The sequence below is a fragment of the Amphibalanus amphitrite genome, unplaced genomic scaffold (genome assembly GCF_019059575.1).
Source record: "Amphibalanus amphitrite isolate SeventyFive unplaced genomic scaffold, NRLGWU_Aamphi_draft 000757F_arrow, whole genome shotgun sequence".
NCBI classification, from domain to species: domain Eukaryota; kingdom Metazoa; phylum Arthropoda; class Thecostraca; order Balanomorpha; family Balanidae; genus Amphibalanus; species Amphibalanus amphitrite.
In genome coordinates this window covers 124,865-143,789 of record NW_024882251.1, presented here as the reverse complement: position 1 = coordinate 143,789, position 18,925 = coordinate 124,865, and the positions used below count along the sequence as shown (strand labels likewise).

General features: G+C 46.9%; 1 protein-coding gene across 1 annotated transcript; it reads right to left on the bottom strand.

Moving 5' to 3' along the window:
• Nucleotides 1-5,178: 5,178 nt before the first annotated feature.
• LOC122365684 lies at nucleotides 5,179-17,693 on the bottom strand. Its single transcript, XM_043337110.1, has 4 exons — nucleotides 17,577-17,693; nucleotides 7,016-7,219; nucleotides 6,220-6,304; nucleotides 5,179-5,913 (listed from the first exon to the last, which is right to left on the bottom strand). The coding sequence occupies exons 1-3, from the start codon at nucleotides 17,601-17,603 to the stop codon at nucleotides 6,233-6,235; spliced, it is 303 nt and encodes a 100-aa protein (XP_043193045.1). The 5' UTR covers nucleotides 17,604-17,693; the 3' UTR covers nucleotides 5,179-5,913; nucleotides 6,220-6,232.
• Nucleotides 17,694-18,925: the final 1,232 nt, after the last annotated feature.

The following is an 18,925-nucleotide window of genomic DNA, read 5'->3' as shown; positions in this document are numbered from 1 at the left end:
TCAAGACGTGTATGGTGTATACCAAACCACCTCGGCTCCGTATTTGGGAAGACCGTGACGCATCGCTGGACCGGCCGGCGTTCCGTGACGGTGTGGCATGTAGCACGCCGCTTAGGGGTATAGATGGACAGGTAAACATTGCATTTCTGACTCCCCATCTTTGTTTGATAACTAGCTTCGTTTGGAAAACACTACAACGACAGCCAAACTGGAATGTTACTAACTCTTAACTGTGCATCACTTGGGACTACCAGGGCATCCAATTGACGTGCGCCTTCCGGGAATCTTCCCATTGTTGGCAGTTCCTATGTAGGTGGGTAACTATGCGATCAGCGTGGACAGCGCTCGACACCAGCGCGTGGACCAAGGACAGAAAAACTAGCCGGCAGGCGTCAGCGCGTACGTCAAACGTCAGCGACCATGGCGACCACTGCCCGTAGCATAAATATTTGGACACTTGAGTTTCGGCCTTCGGGGAGGATATCCGCATGACATACCTAGACCTACCCAGTTACGATAACCATTGAACATCCTAGCAACACCACGTGACTATAGCCGTTTTCACGACGGGCTATCCGCCGAATGCACCTGATTTGACCAAATCTGCACCTAATTTCTTTTACAGCAAATATCTTCATTTTATGAATTTATTTCAGTGTTTTAATCGATGATACTCTCTGATAACATGGCAAAGCAGGCATATAAGCAATTAGTGCAACCCTAGCTGATGCTGCTAAGAGACACACTGAACCTGATTTGACCAAATCTGCACTTAATCTGTACCAGATGTGCACCAAATGTGTACCAGATGGCCGTCGTGAAAACGGCTTATGTTTATCTTCGACTGTTCTGGTAACGACATTCGGCTGAACAGGAATTGTAAGTTTTATTTTTAATAAAATAATGAATCGCGAATATGATTCAAGGATAAGTATGATTGAAACTAGCAAAATTTCTGTATACCTATGCTGCCAGTCTGGGGAGAAGATCGTGATCGTAAATCATGCCTTTTTATTTTAGGTATCATTGACTTAGATGTATTTAGGATTAGTGCTTAGGGTAAAGTGTTAAAATTGGATTATTGTTATTTATGGTAGCAACAACTTGTGATCGGTGGTGCAAAGAATGTTATCTGCACGTTCGCCATCTCTGCTTCAAATATGAATGTTTTAAATGTTCACTCTGAAGAAGCCACAAGGGCGAAATATCAGTGTCTTTATATATATTTTGTTTTTTTTCGTCATTTTTCGATTAAGTATGAGCAAAGGCTATTTCATCATCACTAAAACTATAATACTAACAATGCTCATCACAGCCATCAACCATTTATGTTCTCAATAACTTTTGACGGTGACGTGTTAGAGCGATGAAAGCACGGACTGTGGTCAGCTCAGCAATGCAGATTTATTGATACTAGAGGTACAGGTTTACGCGATAACTGTATGTTTTGATATGTATGATAAACGGATGCATTAGTTTGGGTGTAGAAACTTGCATTTTTATTGGTATTATTTGTGTAGAACTGGGTAACTGCTTTTAATTGAACTATAAAGTATGATGGTGATGCATGCGAGCCCTTAATAAGTTAGGATGTTACTCAATTCAACCCTACCCTACCCTACCCTACCCTACCCTACCCTACCCCTACCCCTAACCTACCCTACCCTACCCCTACCCTATATACCCTGCCCCTAGCTCTACCCCTACACTACCCTACCTTACCATACCCTACCCTACCCTACCCTACCCTACCCTTACACTACCCTACCCTACCCTACCCTACCCTACCCTACCCCTACCCCTACCCTACTGTACCCTACCCTACCCTACCCTACCCCTACACTACCCTACCCTACCCTACCCTACCATACCCTACCCTACCCTACCCTACCCTACCGTTACACTACCCTACCCTTTCCCCTTACACTACCCTACCTTACCCTACCCTACCTACCCCTACCCCTACTCCTACCCTACCCTACCCTACTCCTAACTTACCCTACCCTACCCTACCCTACCCTACCCCTAACCTACCCTACCCTACCCTACCATACCCTACCTTACCCTACCCTACCCTACCCTAACCTACCCTACCATACCCTACCCTACCCTTACACTACCCTACCCTACCCTTACCCTACCCTACCCTACCCTACCCCTACCCTACACTACCCTAACCTACCCTACCCTACCCTACCCCACCCTACCTCTACACTACCCTACCCTACCCTACCCTACCCTACCCTACCCTACCCTACCCTACCCTACCCTACCCCTACCCTACAATTCCCTACCCTACCCTTCCCTACCCTACCCTACAATCCCCTACCCAACCCTACCCTACCCTACCCTACCCTACCCTACCCTACACTACCACCGACAGTCCAAGTTTCAGCTAAATCGGCCCAGAAACGGCTGAGATATTGCAAAAACAAATTAATTGTATTTACTGGCGAATCCTCTTGGCGAGCGGTGCCTTGTGTCGGCCTTCGTTGTCAAAGGTCAATGACCTGCCGGCCCACTCAGTTTTTTAAGCGAACAACTGAGCCCAAAGCACGTGCACTCTGCTCGGCGCTGGTCGCGGCCCCACCACGTGCACACCGCTGAACCCACCCCCTCGAAAATTTAATACGTCAAATGAGTGCACGCGTTCGACTTACAGCGAAAATTTCACCCCCGTAGTCCTCACCGTTCCCGAGCAATAGTGCTTTTTTGCCATTTCTAATGTTAACCCTATGGGCACGCGAGCACGCGCCGCGGGCGCACCCCCGGCCGCATCATGTCCAAAATTTAATACGACCTACGTGTAAAGGTGGCCCACATCTCTGTAAGATTTCACGGCCCTAGGTCAACGGACGCCGCCGCAATAAGCGCTGCAAAGTGCGTACGTCGCACACGGCGGGGTACTTTTTAGGATTTATAATATAGATGTAGCATGCTTTTTCGGTCAAATTTTCAAACGAACTTCTTCAAGTCAAGTTAAAGTTTATTCGACGTTCATAACTAAAGGAAGCCAAAAACAAATCCAACACATATTTTCGTTGCTGGACCTTATTCAGTGGAAGAATGTATTTCCACTGAAGAAGGTCCAGCACCAAAAATACATTTAGATTTGTTTTTGGCTTCCTTTATTTATGAGCAAGAGGTTATCAATTATCATTCTTTCTTATTTAGAACTGTGATTATAATCATGCTAAAAACGTTTCAAACCATTCAAACTTTATTCGACGCGTTTTGACGAGAGAAACAAATGTCTCGACCCCGTTTCCATGGGCATCACTGATCCGGATCAGTGCTTCGTAAGGGCTTAGACTGCCCATGGAAACACCCGTAATCCCTTACCGCTGATCCGGGTTCTAATCCAGCTTCGAAAGAAGCTGAGCCGTTACGATAGGGATTAATGTTTGACTTTTTATTTTTCTTATTTTCATTTTAATTACCTTAATGGGCCTAGGTGCATATATCACATCAAAAATATGTTATTCAAGTTATACTGTTATTAGAATATGTTTCAAAATTTAGGGGCTATATTATAAAGATTTAAACCATTGGCAGATATTTGTTTGTGCATTCCTCCTGCACGGTGTCGGGCATTCCGTTGCTCAACACCACATCCGTCAGTTATCTTGCTACGATTTCTTGCGCCAATATTCTAAACCTATTTGTTGGTGTTGAATGGCAAATAAATTTTGCAATATTTTCCAGCATTTTTCATTACATGTGTAATCCCTTGCAGCACAAATGCCAACTTTCTCGGAACCTTTTCTGAGGTAAGATCACTCGTGACCTGGAGACCTGACCTTGAACGACCAGGGTCTGAAATTTTCACATGTGTGAAAAAAAATACGAACAGGTGTGCCAAAAATGCCGTTTTTGAGATATTCGCGAAAAAAAAAAACGAGGAAGGGGGGCGTGCAAATGCACCCCCAGCACGGCGCGAGTTAACAATATTTTCATGGGCTGTGTATAAGTAACCAGTAAGACACCTTTTTGGGGCGACAAACGAGCAACTAGCAAGTACGAGGGTAATTCTTAAAGAAGTGTGAAAGGGTAATCTGCTTCTGACCTCTGCACACCACCATACTCACTGGTTCCTAACGATGTCAATACCAACTAGTTATGTGCTTAATCGACGCAGCCTTTCTCGAGATCTAGAAGCGTCACCTCGCCATAGGCGGTGAAACGTGGGGGCCACCGGGCCCCCTTGATTCTTGAAAGGGGGGAGGCACCAATAGCGAAGTGCCCGGACGGTGTCTGTTGACTGCGACTCGTGCCTTGCCAAGGTCTTGGGCCCCCGAGGGTCATGACGGGTGGGCCACCGATGACGTCACTACGACTGCAGAGCTGACGTGAGATCACTGGTGGCACGCTTTAGGTGCTGAAAACTGCGGCATTTAGTTGCATGCAGCTGATGATGTTGTCCGTGACGTGTGTTCTGGGGACAACATCGTGTTGTTACCGTCACTGCCAACTTTTTCACCGCCCTTGGCGTCACTTGGTGGTTAGAGTGAAATCACAACTGGTGTCACCTCAACGTGAGAGGACTTTCACACTCGTGGCGTGATTTTGCACAGCTTTCGTCAGCTCTATGTCCCGGTGTTTTCTTGTTTACCATAGCTTTTCTAGGGACGCTTCCTTGATTTGTTGTTGATGTTGTTGTTGATTTCGTCAAGCTGTTGATCAGTATCGTACGAGCTTTACCTGTACATATATTGTGAAACTCAGCTGCACTTGAACAATAGTCGTTTCTAAACTTCGCAGCAAAGAACAGCGACCCACTTATGAAACACAGCTGCAGAACGAGTTAGATGACGTGACTTGACGTCTCATCTTTCAGTCTATTTTGTTAACGCCGGCTCATTCATATGTCTGCACTCGGCTGGAGCCTGGAAAAGTGGAACTTTTATTACGGAAATGAATGATGTGCCCGCAAAGAACACAAATTTGGAATCGTATCTTCGTCATGTCTTAATAGCAATAAGTTTTGTATGCATGGGTTACATCATGACCTCTGTACACCTCTGACCTCTGATGCATACAGAGGTTGCATCTTACTTCGCAAGGTATACCTACTGCGCTAAAATCGTCTCATTTCTGGTTCAATGTTGTTACGTGTGGGCAGCATCTCCAATAAGTGTTATCTGCTGTAGAATTTCATATATTTAAAACACAGATAAATCAATTTCACCCTCATTTATTTACAATTCATATGATTCGGAGACTGACATTTAAATGTGGGCGTGGCCGTTATATGAATAGGTAGACATAGCTTTTGCTGCCTTCCATCAATTTCATTTTCAATCATTTTTACTCGCGTCAGTTTCTAGAATAAGTCCTTAACAAAAAGAGGAAGAAATGACTATCAAAGAGCTTTAGTCTTAAACACAGGCAAAAGAAAGAAACAAACGCAAACCAGTATCGCAGTGTTTAAAAGACATACCTATCTACTCACTTCAATAATGAGTAGGTATCAACTTGTTTCTGTACAGCTTTGCTTCCTTTTCATTTTGCTTTCTTTGGTGCTTTCACATCTCCAGTTGAAACAACATAAAGGTATGCTTAACACTTCGGACTAATTTTAAGTCCATCACCTCTTGGCACAGCTAGTTTTTGGAATCGTTTCATGCACACACACTCGATAGTTGATACACAACCGTATCAATGGGAAGGGTATAACTCCCAAGGTCGACTCCCATGTGACACAAAGGTGACCATGAAACATGATGCGCCGTGACGCCCCCTCGGCCGGGGCTGACAGGTCACGGCAGCTGCCTCCGCGGTCCAGTAGAGCTCCTGGTCTGGTCTGTCCACTGTCCAGTGGAACTCATTGATGCTCCCTCCATGATTGCGTTGTGGTGTGTAGTGGTGTCTTGTCAGCTGCCCCTCCCTCCGCTTTCGTTCATAGAAAATTCGCTGCAACAGAAAGTAAGGTGTCAGGCGACAGCGAAGGAAGGCCTCTATGTGTACCGATGATGAGCCATTTCGCTTGATGTCGCGTTTCAAGCATAACTGAACTAGAAAATGTTAACATATCCTTAACTCGGCGCAGGTCCAAGTTCTTGGCAAGGCTATATGAAGAAATAAAAAGCTGTATTCCGGCTATCATACATGCAAAGCAAGTACATAGGTAGGTGTAAATACGCTTAAAACACATTTTGAAAGATGTCTTGGCTCATTACAACGACATAAGCTTGAGCAGTTGATAGATTGTCGCCCTACCGCTTCTCAATCATCAGTGTTCGGCCGGCGGCCTGTAGCTGGTGGCAAACTTGGGCCTCTTGTACTTGTAGACCGGCTCAACGTCCTGCAACAGGGAATGACGTCTGGTGAGCGAACCTAACATCACTGATCGCCTTTGATTCACCCGCACTCTGGTTGTCTCATTTGTGATGGTGTTCCTACTTCTGCGGCATGTGACAGTTATCCCACTGGCGTCACAAATAACGGTCCGGAGCGGTAGCTACTACAGACGACTTTTTATGGTGCTCAAGGTCCGATGAGCCGATTGCCCGTAAGACAACGGCAGTGGTTGTGGGCTGCGGTCCATTGTCAATACCGCAAGAGGTGGAAGTACGAGATTAATAATGAATGTTACACAATTACAGGTAAATTGTGACTTGAAGGTCAGTCCTGAAAGTGGTGAGTCATTTTGTTCGTTTTTTTATTTGTTCTTTGCTTTGTGTTGAAACTTGTTTACCCTAAAAGCAATCGTTGGATGTTTTCTTACTTTATGCATTCTTATGTGATGTATGTGTGTTGGTTTATTTATAACACGTAATATTTATTTTAGATCAATTACCAGATTCAGAACGTGCACCCACCAGATGTGTGTCCTCACAGGATAGTCATTAGTCATACTATGTTTTCAAAACAGACATCAGACGACAGACACTCATGTCCCCAGTGTCCTCATCTCATCACTGTTCACCGCCCAGTGCCTACTCACATTTCTTTCTCACCTTGCTCTTCCGCCCCCCTTACCCCCCACAACACTCTTCACCTCCCCCCTTCCCACCTTGATGGTGTTGGTCTGCGTTCCGGCGTTCCTGAAGAGGCGCAGCGCGATGGCGGCGGCGGCGCGCGCGGCCCGGTAATCTTCCTTGTCCGTGTCGACCACGCGACGCCACAGTTTGGCCTCGGAGAGGGGCCCGGTGCCGTACCCGCTCTGGTACTGGGGCCTTCCGACAGCACCCAGCACCAGCACCGCCAGAATGACCAGCTGGGAAGGGAGATAGTGTTTTAGTCAGGTGTTGGTTTGATGTGTGGACGCGATGTCTTTCTCTGCAGGGGTGCCAATTAGACCTATTTGTGCTTTGAAGTGCAGGTCGTGCCGGTGCTCATTATCAGACTCTCGGCGGGCCAGCAACTGGAACTGACTCATTCAGATACCTACGGACTAGCGGTGGTGGCAATACCACCTGTGGTTCGTTTACCTACCGGTGCCATACTTTTTTAATCGACCTTTCTGATGGCGCCAGCCCACCGGCGCGGCGGTAAGCGTCCACCGCAAGTCCAGGGACGGGCCTCTTCCGTGCCTTTCCTCTCACTCAGCTATCATGTATCTAAACCTCACCTAAATGCAAGAATCTCACCGCGGAGATTTCGTATTTGAAGGAGGCTTACCTATATTACGAGTATCAGTCATGCTGGGTTGACAAACTAAATGCGTCTCCAGCGGTATCATGCTCTGGGTGAATGTTGTCCAGTCAGCTGATGTCAAAACACTCGAACGAATGTTGTCTTCGTCAAAGGGTTTTGATTTTCTATCTCTGTGAAGGCCTTTTCAGTACGAAATTGATTGACCTTTAATACCCCCTGGAGCAACAGCGGCGCTGCCCCTCGCTGCCACCGTGACTGGACTGAGGCGTGCCCCACGAAGGACAGTTCAGATCGTGGCGAACATGACGCGCCGCGCCACGACTGTAGCCGGTGCGCCGTAACCGTCTCCAGTGGCGCGGCACGGACGGGCACGACCCCTGACCCGGCTCCCGAGGGTAGAGTGGCTACTGGGGCGTGTCACCAGCGGTCATTGCAGTGGGACAGCTCCTGGCGCCGCTGCAGGCTGTGAAGTGACGCAGGCTGGAAATGTTTATCCAGCTAAGGAACGATAGCCGTTTCCATATCTACTAAACGTTTGGTCTGTTCAACATTTGGCCATCTGTTAAACATTTGGTTGACATTTGGTGCAGCTTTGATTTACTTAGGTTCATAGCTATTTTTTAGTAGGTTTCCAGCTTAGGAACCAATTGTTGATCATTTCATTGATTTATAAAGCTATCAGACGTCAATTTTCATCAAAACATTCCTTGCATGAGTGGGCTTTTTTATCCACTTGCTCCCTCGTCTTTGAAAAAATGACGGCTCTTCTCCAGTATCCGTTTGACAACAGAGTCAAACAGACTATTGTGACGTCACCGTCATGCTAGCTCTGACTCACTATTAGTTATGTCATTATGTCAGCCCAACGCCCTGCCCTACCTCATCAACTTCACACCAATTAGCTCCAGTCACCCCCGGGCCGCCCCAGCCCGGTCTACGGTACCCCATCGGCCATCCCCCACTCCACCCGGGCCGTGGTCGGGCCCGTATGGGGCGTCCGTCCGTCTGTCGCCTGCTGTCCACCTTGACACGAGGGGTGCGCTATGGGTCACGTTTGAAAGGTCAGGGTGCCCCGAGACCCGCGGAGAGATCTAGATCACCAGTACTGGTCCAAAGAGGGGGTGCTTTGATCACGGAGAGCTGGCGCCAGCAGGCGCGGTTGTCATCTGAATATGAATGGCGAGTCGGGCCTGCAGAGCCTTATTCCTCACAGTCACGGCTTGATCCAGAACAGAGCCATATCGGTTTTCCAAAACAGTCCACGGATGGGCCGTGGTTGAAAGGAATGCAGCTCTATATTACACAGCTGCATTTCACCTCTGCACGTGAAAGCCGAGTTGTTGAGTGCGACTTTCCTCCTCTCATCGATCACTTATCCCCTCACGGGCATACCCATTTGCATAATACTATTCAACTAGATGCAATCTGCAACTGAAGCTATGCAACACCTCCGGTACCTGGTACATCCTGTTTACCTTCCACTGGTCATTGCACTTGTGCATTGGGCACGCTTCGCTGCAGCGAAGGGGAAATCACTCATGGACAAGATCCAACACCCGCGCGAGGTGAACCATGTCGATGGCCTGTTCATCGCGGGCTGCAAGTCACCCCTACTACGGGCTGTCCCAGCCACTTGTGGACGCCAGCCTACCGTGAAGGCGCTGTTTTCGCGTAAAAGCGGGTTTCTTCGCTCAGCGGCCGAGTAACACTGCTATTTTGGCACATGGCTCTCCGACGGCAGTGGGTATCGCCTTAGAAGCGAGTGCGCTTTACCCACGGGTTATCATGAATAGATGTCTTTAGATCGGCTGAGTACATGCGATTTAATACCAATAGTAGCATTTTAAGATACAGGTAGTGGTTTTACTACGAAGAGTGGCCACGCGGAAACTAACTACCGTGAGAGAAATGAGACGTTGCAAGTGTTTGAGTGACAAGGAACATAATGTGTCATGATCAGAGCTGTCAAGTTAAATGTACGCCAATAATCGTAACAATCAACAGTGAATATATGATTTCAAGCTTTTACGACTAGACATCTTAATTCAAGGTAGGTACGTTTTTCGGCTACTAGTCGTTTATTGTTTTCGTTTCGAATTTTCGACCTTCGCATCGAGGTCGTTGTCAAGAAACATATAACAATGACAATGACATGCATCGTGAACACGTTTGAAAAATAGTGCGGTCATCATATCTAAAAACGTGCAAGTAATCTCTCCAGCTATTTCTGACCTGAAAATCTGTACCCAAAATTAATGAGGAAAAAAGTGTATGAATAGATGAACGAATGGATGAATGGCTAACTGACGGACGGACTGACTGACTGACTGACTGACTGACTGACTGACTGACTGACTGACTGACTGACTGACTGACTGACTGAATGAATGAATGAATGAATGAATGAATGAATAAAAGAATGAATGAATGAATGCAGTACATGAGACATACAAACAGGCTGTGACACATTAAAAATACATGCTTAAAATCTTTGATTGCTTGATCGTCGGATCTCGTTGCTCTACCAGCACTGATCCCATAAAGGACTGAATGCGGTGCCGTCTACTCGGTTGATGGTGTCGTTTTTCTTGACGTGTATTTGTAGCGCTTCTTTCGTGAGTCGTTTCGTGAGATTGTTTTCGTTTTCGAGGACTGTCGTTTTGTTCCAAAGCGGTGCGTGTTCTCCTGGTTCAAAAAGGTGATCTACGAAGGCACTTCCGTTGTGAAAAAGTGGGTCAGATACGTCGACGTATCTGACCCATGTGCTTCCGTTTCCGTTGTGAAAAAAGTGGGTCAGATACGTCGACGACATTCTAGTGATTTGGCAACACGGCGAAGACACTCTAGACGGATTTTTGGATCACCTCAACACACAAAATGACGCCATCAAGTTCACCATGGAAAAAGAGGAAGATCGTGAGCTGGCCTTCCTGGACGTCAAAATCAGAAGAGAGACAAACGGAGTCAGCTTCAAGATATACAGAAAAGATACACATTCCGATCTATATCTCCAGTGGGACTCAAATCACACACAAGCCTCGAAGATAGCAGTCGTGAGGTCACTAGTCGACCGGGCTTTCAAGATTTGTTCACCAGAACATCTAGAAGACGAGCTCCTGTACATACTTCGAGCCTTAAAAAGAAACGGTTTCCCAGCGAAGACGATACACAAATACATAGCACGAAAACGAAGAACATCAGAGCCGAAACCACAAACGACAGAAAACGGAGAGAACGAACAAACGACGGATCACAGAACGACACGAAACGACAGGAAACCTCGAGCAGTCCTACCATACTGCGAGGGACTAACTCACAATCTGAAGCGCCTCCTGGAAAAGAACAACATTGAATGTGCCATTTCTTCAAGAAGCCAAACACTTAGGAGCAAATTATCAACAGTCAAAGACAAACATCTACCGGGAGAGAAACCTTGCGTATACGAAATTCCCTGTCACTGCGGCAAAATCTACATCGGACAAACACGACGGAAGCTGCAAATAAGAATAAAAGAACATCAAAGAGACGTCAAAAACTGCATCACAACGGAAGTGCCTTCGTAGATCACCTTTTTGAACCAGGAGAACACGCACCGCTTTGGAACAAAACGACAGTCCTCGAAAACGAAAACAATCTCACGAAACGACTCACGAAAGAAGCGCTACAAATACACGTCAAGAAAAACGACACCATCAACCGAGTAGACGGCACCGCATTCAGTCCTTTATGGGATCAGTGCTGGTAGAGCAACGAGATCCGACGATCAAGCAATCAAAGATTTTAAGCATGTATTTTTAATGTGTCACAGCCTGTTTGTATGTCTCATGTACTGCATTCATTCATTCATTCTTTTATTCATTCATTCATTCAGTCAGTCAGTCATTCAGTCAGTCAGTCAGTCAGTCAGTCAGTCAGTCAGTCAGTCAGTCAGTCAGTCCGTCCGTCAGTTAGCCATTCATTCATTCGTTCATCTATTCATACACTTTTTTCCTCATTAATTTTGGGTACAGATTTTCAGGTCAGAAATAGCTGGAGAGATTACTTGCACGTTTTTAGATATGATGACCGCACTATTTTTCAAACGTGTTCACGATGCATGTCATTGTCATTGTTATATGTTTCTTGACAACGACCTCGATGCGAAGGTCGAAAATTCGAAACGAAAACAATAAACGACTAGTAGCCGAAAAACGTACCTACCCAGGGGCGCGGGAACTACTTTCCGACTGGGGGGGCACACCATAATAGAGATCAACCTAGGGTACCCCCAAATCTAGTTTTCTCACCGGTTTTAGGCCACTTATTTTTCACCCCTCGGCTTTTTCAACAAAAAAGAAAACATTTGCAAAAAAAAGTGTGGTATTCCGTCTCAAAGCTGTGGGGGCACCGCCCCCACGGCCCCAGAGTTGGGGGGGCAAGCTGCCCCCACTGCCCCCCCGGCTCCCGCGCCTATGTACCTACCTTGAATCAACAGTGAAGGTAGAGTGTGACATTGGTCAGTGATAGATATCTAGATAAAGTTGCAATAATCAGGCCCATGTCACTCCACTTTTGATGACATCATAAGGGGGTCTCAGGACAATTAATGGCGCGCTGCGCCACAATCGCTCCCAAGCTACTGGCCATCAACTGCCATTTTTGAAAATATTATTTTGAAATAAAGTTCCAAGTAATGAAAATATTGTAATAAAGTTGTAACTTAAATCTATAGCATATCTAAAAACTTACTTAAAAATGAATTATCCATAGTAAAAATATAAGCTCGATGCGTTTTTACGTTGCTTTCCTGCTGCTGCAGAGGGTTTTTAAATCGTCTATATCTTCAAAACCGGCCATTTCTTAGCATATTGCTGCTCTTTTTTGTCGCTGGAAAATTAGTTGGGCTTTCCATTGACATCAACGGCTGAGCGGTATGTGTAGAGTGCCATCAATAATCTTCAAATGAAGTTAGTCATTTTTACGTTGCAAAGGAATGGAGTACCCCTTGCGAGCATCAGGGGTGACGTCACTCAGGATCCGTCTCTGATTGGTCGGCGGGGGAGTGACTGTACCTTCTATAGATGGCCTTGGCAATAATGTTATTTTTCAGCTGCAATTTGCGAGACTATTTCGGTTACCCTTAAAACGAAAAGAAAGATTTGGGAACCATCCACCAGGAATGCAAGAAAATGAGTTTGATGGGATAAGCCGTGTTTGCGGCGTTGAATTGATAACTGTACCATGTCCCTCGGTCGATAACGGAACCTTCTCAGTTTATAAAGGAAGGTGTGCTAAGATAAGCACAAAGTACATCGCACCCCATAATTCCAAAGCCGCCGACGATGGCCTAGCTAAAAAAAAAAAAAAAAACGTCTGAAAGTATCGCCACATGCAGCTCTTTTGCCATGCTACTGACATAAGGAGAATTGACGTCTCCGGAGATTATAATTGAGGTCCGAGAACAGTGAAAGTCGCACGCTGACTGATCCAGACTGCATAAGGCGGACGGCAATTTTTTAGTTTACTTGCCATTGGGTCTGCCTGCAGTGCAGATATATTTCTGTCTCGCATTCCTCTAAGATAGAAAATAAGAATTTGATGTCAGCGGAACTTGATGGCAGAATCCCACTGAGATGCAATTGCAAAGTTGCTAGGGTTTCAGCCAAAAAGCATGCGTTCAACTTATGAAACGCCAATAACTACTAGCATTCACTAACTACTAACATTTTTATCGTTGTTTGTGATGAACATCGGTATGATGTTTTTTGTGGTTTTAAAACGCAGCTACACTTAATTTTTATTCCTATGTGTTAGTGAATATGCTTAACTTTTTAATGAAATGTGTTGATTATGGTTATAATGAAATATGTAGGCATAAGCCTCTACTTAAAAAGATAGATTATTCTTGACGTTCCACTTGTGGGAAATCGAAAATCCTCTCCGCGTGTTCCAGAAAAACTCGCTTCTTCGTCTCGGTCTTCAATACGCTGCTTGGTAGGTGTACCTAAAGGTATCCTAATCTTCCTCTCGAAGCCGTGAATACAAATAGTTCTCTTTATCCATGCAGCTTCCTGACCCCCTCACGTTCACCATACTCTCTCATGCGGACACGCGTGACTTTTCTGAAGAATCAGCTACTCTACTTATGTCGGGTTCTTGAATAAACAGCTTTGATATTCATTCATACTAGTCACCATGCCACGACATTTAACAGCTCCTTCATTTTAGTAGGCATGAATATTGACCGATCTAGCTCCTGCCATCAACAACTGATGACATCGCTTCTATTGCTTCCCTAATCATCATAACTTTGTAACATCGGTATTTGGCTGCTGGTTACAGCAGCGTTGAAATGTAGGTACATTTTCCGGAAACGTGTGCAAAACACTAATGAACAGCTCAGGTCTTATGCTTGTACGACCTTTTCCCGACAATTCAAAAGGGGCGCAATTTTTCAACACTATATCCATAAGTTAACCACAGCATGTTAGTCCCTGACCTTCGCCCATGAAATACCCAGGCGACCATTCGACCAGAGCAAGCGGAAATGACATTGGGAGCCCAATATTCGCTACCTGCTGTGTGGCGGTACTGGGCGCCACATTTCACTGAACAATAACAAAACGCGGCCCGCTCTGCCCGTCATCGTGTCTTATGACGGTTCGATGGTGCAGAACGCATTTCGCGCGGTTTATGATTCTGTAAAATTTTGTCTTTAGATCAGCAAAATGGCTGATTCATGCTAGAAATGTTCCTGAGCCATAAAGCTTCCACTTCAGATATAACTACTGAAATACGTATGTATAGTCGGTCAAATATGTATCTTTCCCGGCCGGCCCTCCCCATGCTGGGCAGGTCGGTAACTTGGCTGAATCCGCCGGCCGCTGCGAGTACTACGGAGGGAAGGGGACAGGTTGTGCGGTTGCCGCGTCGGCCAATGAGCGCGGACCTGGCGAGCGGGCTGGGGCCACGGCGTGTTGACCTAATATGGTCAAAGGTTCATGCCCTGCGGGTATGGTCTGCGGCCAGCTGGCCCACTGATTGAGCCACAGCACCGGGTCGCGGAAAGGTTTCGATAGGTATCTGAATTTTAGAGTGGAGACCGTTAGCTTGAACTTGAGTGTAGTCGCTCTAGGTTTGAGATGCCGTATCACTGCACCGTTTTTGAAAAGGGGAGAATTATTCAGTTGAGTGATGAGGGTAGAACGGTTGCAGAAATCGCACATCAAGTTGGCAGAACGCCAATAACGATCCGGAAATGGTTAAACAGATTCGCTGCAGAAGGAGAGCCCGGATTGACCTGACCTCAGGTCATAGATAAAAAAATCCGAGACATACATTTTGTGGATATTGTCACCCTTACTAACTCCTGAAAGTTTCATATCGATCGGTCAACAGTTGTAGCTTTGGTGCAAGTTCAAACTTTTTGTGACGTTAGGTCACTCAAACCGACCTGTTGACCTGACCTTAAGTCATATAAGGTCAAAATTCGCACACAGTATGCGCAATAGATGGAAAAACAGGTATGCAAAATTTGGTGGCGCTGCACGCCGCCGTTTTTCGGCTATCTGCGAAAAACCTGGGGGGGGGGCGCAAATCGCCCCCCCCCCCCGGCCCGGCGCAGGTTAAGATTTTCAGTAGATATGGCTTAACGCTTTCCCGTTAATGCCAAAAAAAAAAAATGAAAAAAGTTTTTGCTTTATCAAAAAATAACCGGTCATAATTCGATTAAATATTTCTCTTGCGCTAATCATCATATCACCAAGCATTCGATCGTATCAAGAGCAACCATCTTAATTTTTAGGTCAGCGACCCCTGTTGAAACACCAGATAATCCTTTGATAGCTCATAGCACTCAGTCTACAATTTACACGGCGCATGAAAGCACAGCCATCATTAGACCATCGCGCTGCCCTCACATTCGTTAGATTCCTAACGCATCCGCTTGCTCGCCTCTCCCGGCCAGACCCGCCGGAGCACCCGGCGGCGAGGCCGTCCAGTGCTGGTCTGCGGTCACTCTCCAGCCGGCCGCTGTGTAGCTCCGCCCCCCGCGCGTGACGTCACAGGGCCGCCAGAGCCGCCAGGGCAGCTGGGGTGTGGGCTCAGCCAACTATCGAATCCAGACCGTAGCGCCACTTGGCGGCCGGGAAAGATACATATTTGACCGACTATACCTTACCTATCGTGCGTCGAGCTTGACTATTATCAGTCATATTGAGGCATGTGCCAAACTTTAATGAATTGAATAAAAAACATTTTCTCAGCATACGCATTTGCTAACAACGATACAAAACTACAGAACGTTGTGTGTATCGTCACTTTGTGTTATGTTCCGGTATTTGTAAATCAATAGCGATGTATTGAATTTGACACTCTCCAACTCCAAATTTGATTTTGCAGGACTCGGGTATCGGGTGGGAGATGACATCACTATCGATATAGAGGTGCAATTTTGATATGAGGGAAAAGCAATTAATTTTTTAACTTTTTATGTAATTAAAATAACAACGTTGAAATCGTTGGTTTTGCTAACTTGCGTGATAATTGATATATCAACCGTATATCCACTTTTGCCTGTCTGCGCCGTGTAGAACCAGTGAGCGTAAGAAAGGAAAAGTTCAAGTTCGGTGGATGCGGCTGGCGGTTGCGTTAGTGTCACGACTCAGGTGACGTCTCGAGGATAAGGTAGCTTCTTTGACGATTGTTCGAACATTTGACGTGTTTGCTCCCTGCGACAAACAGGTAAACATGCGTCCATGACAGGAGGAAACTCTTGCAACGTTCCGTTTAGTTTTCTTAGCATTCGGGCTCATGGCAATGTTTGATCAGTTGAAGTTTCCTTAGTAGAGCTTGGACATCATCCGGGCTGAAGATTCAGATTAATGTACTTGCCTGTGCTGCTTTCGCTCCTTGCCATGAAAACGATTCATGCTTTTTAAACACGGCTAATGTTCATTACAATTATGTAGCTAAGTAGCAACATGCAATTAATATGTGGCCACTGGCACTGGCTACTCTCTGGCATCAGCATGGACGATTAGAATTGATAGCTAAAAAACAAACAAACAATTATTTAATCAATGAGACACGTTAATCCAAGACATACAAATGAGAATTGGTACTTGCTGCTGCCAGTTCGGTGTTCGGTTCGCTTTATCAGTTAAGACGATCCCTGAGATGAGCTTCCTTAGAACCCTCATTAGTGGAGCTACGATGCGTATCGTTCAAGTCATCAGCCCCTATAAATGGGCGCCCGACACTGGACCTCGCATGCGGGTTGCGGGCTTTTGGGTTTTCGAGTTTCTTCAAAATTAAGTAGTACAATCTATACTGAGTGACCCACACTACCATCTAAGAAGCAAGTCTGCATGTTTTTAGCTTGCGAGCTACCTTGCATCGCATTCGAAAAGTTAGTTTTGAGTCAACTTTCGATTTTCCTCGCTGCGAGGTCTGCGAGTTTTTCGTTGGAGTCTAATTTTGGTTTGTTGTGCTGGTATTGCGACAATATGTAATTTTCTGAAGGTGTACCGGCTTCACTGCATTCATGAAGTGACCATAAGGGAACGGTGTAATCACTCTATGAATTAGCGTTATGCCCTCAAACTCAAACCCGCAAACTCGCAACCCGCAAGCGAGGTCCAGTGTGGGGCGGCGTTAAACCACAAGAATCCTGCCATCATAACTTCTGAGCACCACATTTGTCTTGATGAGACGTGAACGAATTCAACGTCACGGAAAAATATTTTCGCGAACTCTGTCAACACGGAGTCGAAAATAGAACCAGGAGTGCTTAGGGTTGTAACTGCCGTAGCATGACGCGCTCGGTGAATACGCGATTACATCACTACCGAGTACGAGTGGACAACATCGCGTGACCGGTGCACACGGCGCGGGCATTCCGATCGGGACACACACGAACCGACATGACAGGGCGACAGTCGCCCGGCGCACGGCCGGACCGGTCCCCTGGTAACCCCAGGCCGGATGTCCCTACTCACCAGCACAGTCTGACTCCACGCACTCATGGCTGCGGCGCGTGTCGGTCGATGTGTCACCAGCAGTGCTCAGTCCCGTGCCCGCCGCCCGTCGCTTCCCACTGCCTTCTGCGCCGCTGTCCGAGCCGGCGCGCCGCCGTCGTCGCGTCGCGGCCGGCGGTCCGACCCCTCCCTCTCAGCGGCGCGGCCGGACCCCGGCGGCGACCCCGGCGGGACCACGCCCTGTACCGGACCCCTCGGCTCGTGCTCCGGCCCGTGCCGGGGGCCGGCCCCCGCCGTCCTCGTGGTGACCTACCACGAGCGCAGGTGGCCAGCAGTGCCCGCGGTCACGCCCCGGGCCATGACTGTCGTGATATGCGACGGCCGCGGAGGGCGGGCAACGCACCGTGCGCTCAATGACGACTTAGCCCGGCGGCGCGCACGGTCCCGGAAGAAGGGAAAGTCCCCCTCCGCCTGCGGGCGTATCCGTGAGCCGGGGAATAGGCAGCGCTCACTGAAGGTGACTCGGCGCCCGGTCAGGGCGCGGTCCGCCTTAGATGACGTGCGGTGCGCTCTCGCCGATCACTGATCGATATCATTTCCTCCGGTGGTTCTTTGAACTGAGTTTCTGGGGTAATGAGTCTGAGCAATTAGCCGATAGCGCCCCTGATGAACGGTGTGAAGTGACACGTGATTGGGACGCAACAGTTGGTGGCGGGATGTGCAGGGCTGGAGCTTCACGAGCTGCGGGTTGGATTAATTTCACCGGTGACTTTCACCGTTACAGTCAGTTAAACATCATGGTTCTATCTATTTATAAGATTAGTTATATGTCATGTAGATTATGCATTTGCAAAGCCTCTCACATTATAGCCGCTCGTCAAGAAAGCACTAAAGCCCGCCGCTTGCAATGACGCGTGCAGTGTGCCCACCTACGATTGCCAATTTTTGTACAAATGCGAAGTAAAATCTATCGACTTCAATAGGTAATAAGCTGATGAACTAAACAAACGCTGTTTTAGTTCCCACCACAAGAACATGTTTATGGACTTTGCTTTGCCTAATTACTTTTATGCTTACGGATTTCCTGCCTTTATGATCACGCATCACTTGTATCCACCTTTAACATGGCTTGGCATGCTACCTAGCGGGCGAGTCTATAGGATTCCATTTAAGATACAATTTAACAAATGCGCAAATATCTGTAAACCTTTTCACTAGTGCCTAAAACATACCTGTCAACAAATGCATGGAAGCCGTCAACTTAACGACTAGAGTCCACATATCACGTGGCAGTAATTGAATCCAATTAACTTGGCGAGTTTTCCGGGACCGCGGTGCATTAGCGCTTTGGCTCAATTTTCCGGTGACGC

What these genes read in the sequence shown, in the direction of transcription:
- LOC122365684 (XM_043337110.1), bottom strand. Translation starts at nt 17,603, where the DNA reads ATGAGTGCGTGGAGTCAGACTGTGCTG. An exon ending in CGTGGAGTCAGACTGTGCTG is followed by an intron (nt 7,220 to 17,576) that starts GTGAGTAGGGAC and finishes CTCCCTTCCCAG; the next exon opens with CTGGTCATTCTGGCGGTGCT. An exon ending in CGCAGACCAACACCATCAAG is followed by an intron (nt 6,305 to 7,015) that starts GTGGGAAGGGGG and finishes TCCCTGTTGCAG; the next exon opens with GACGTTGAGCCGGTCTACAA.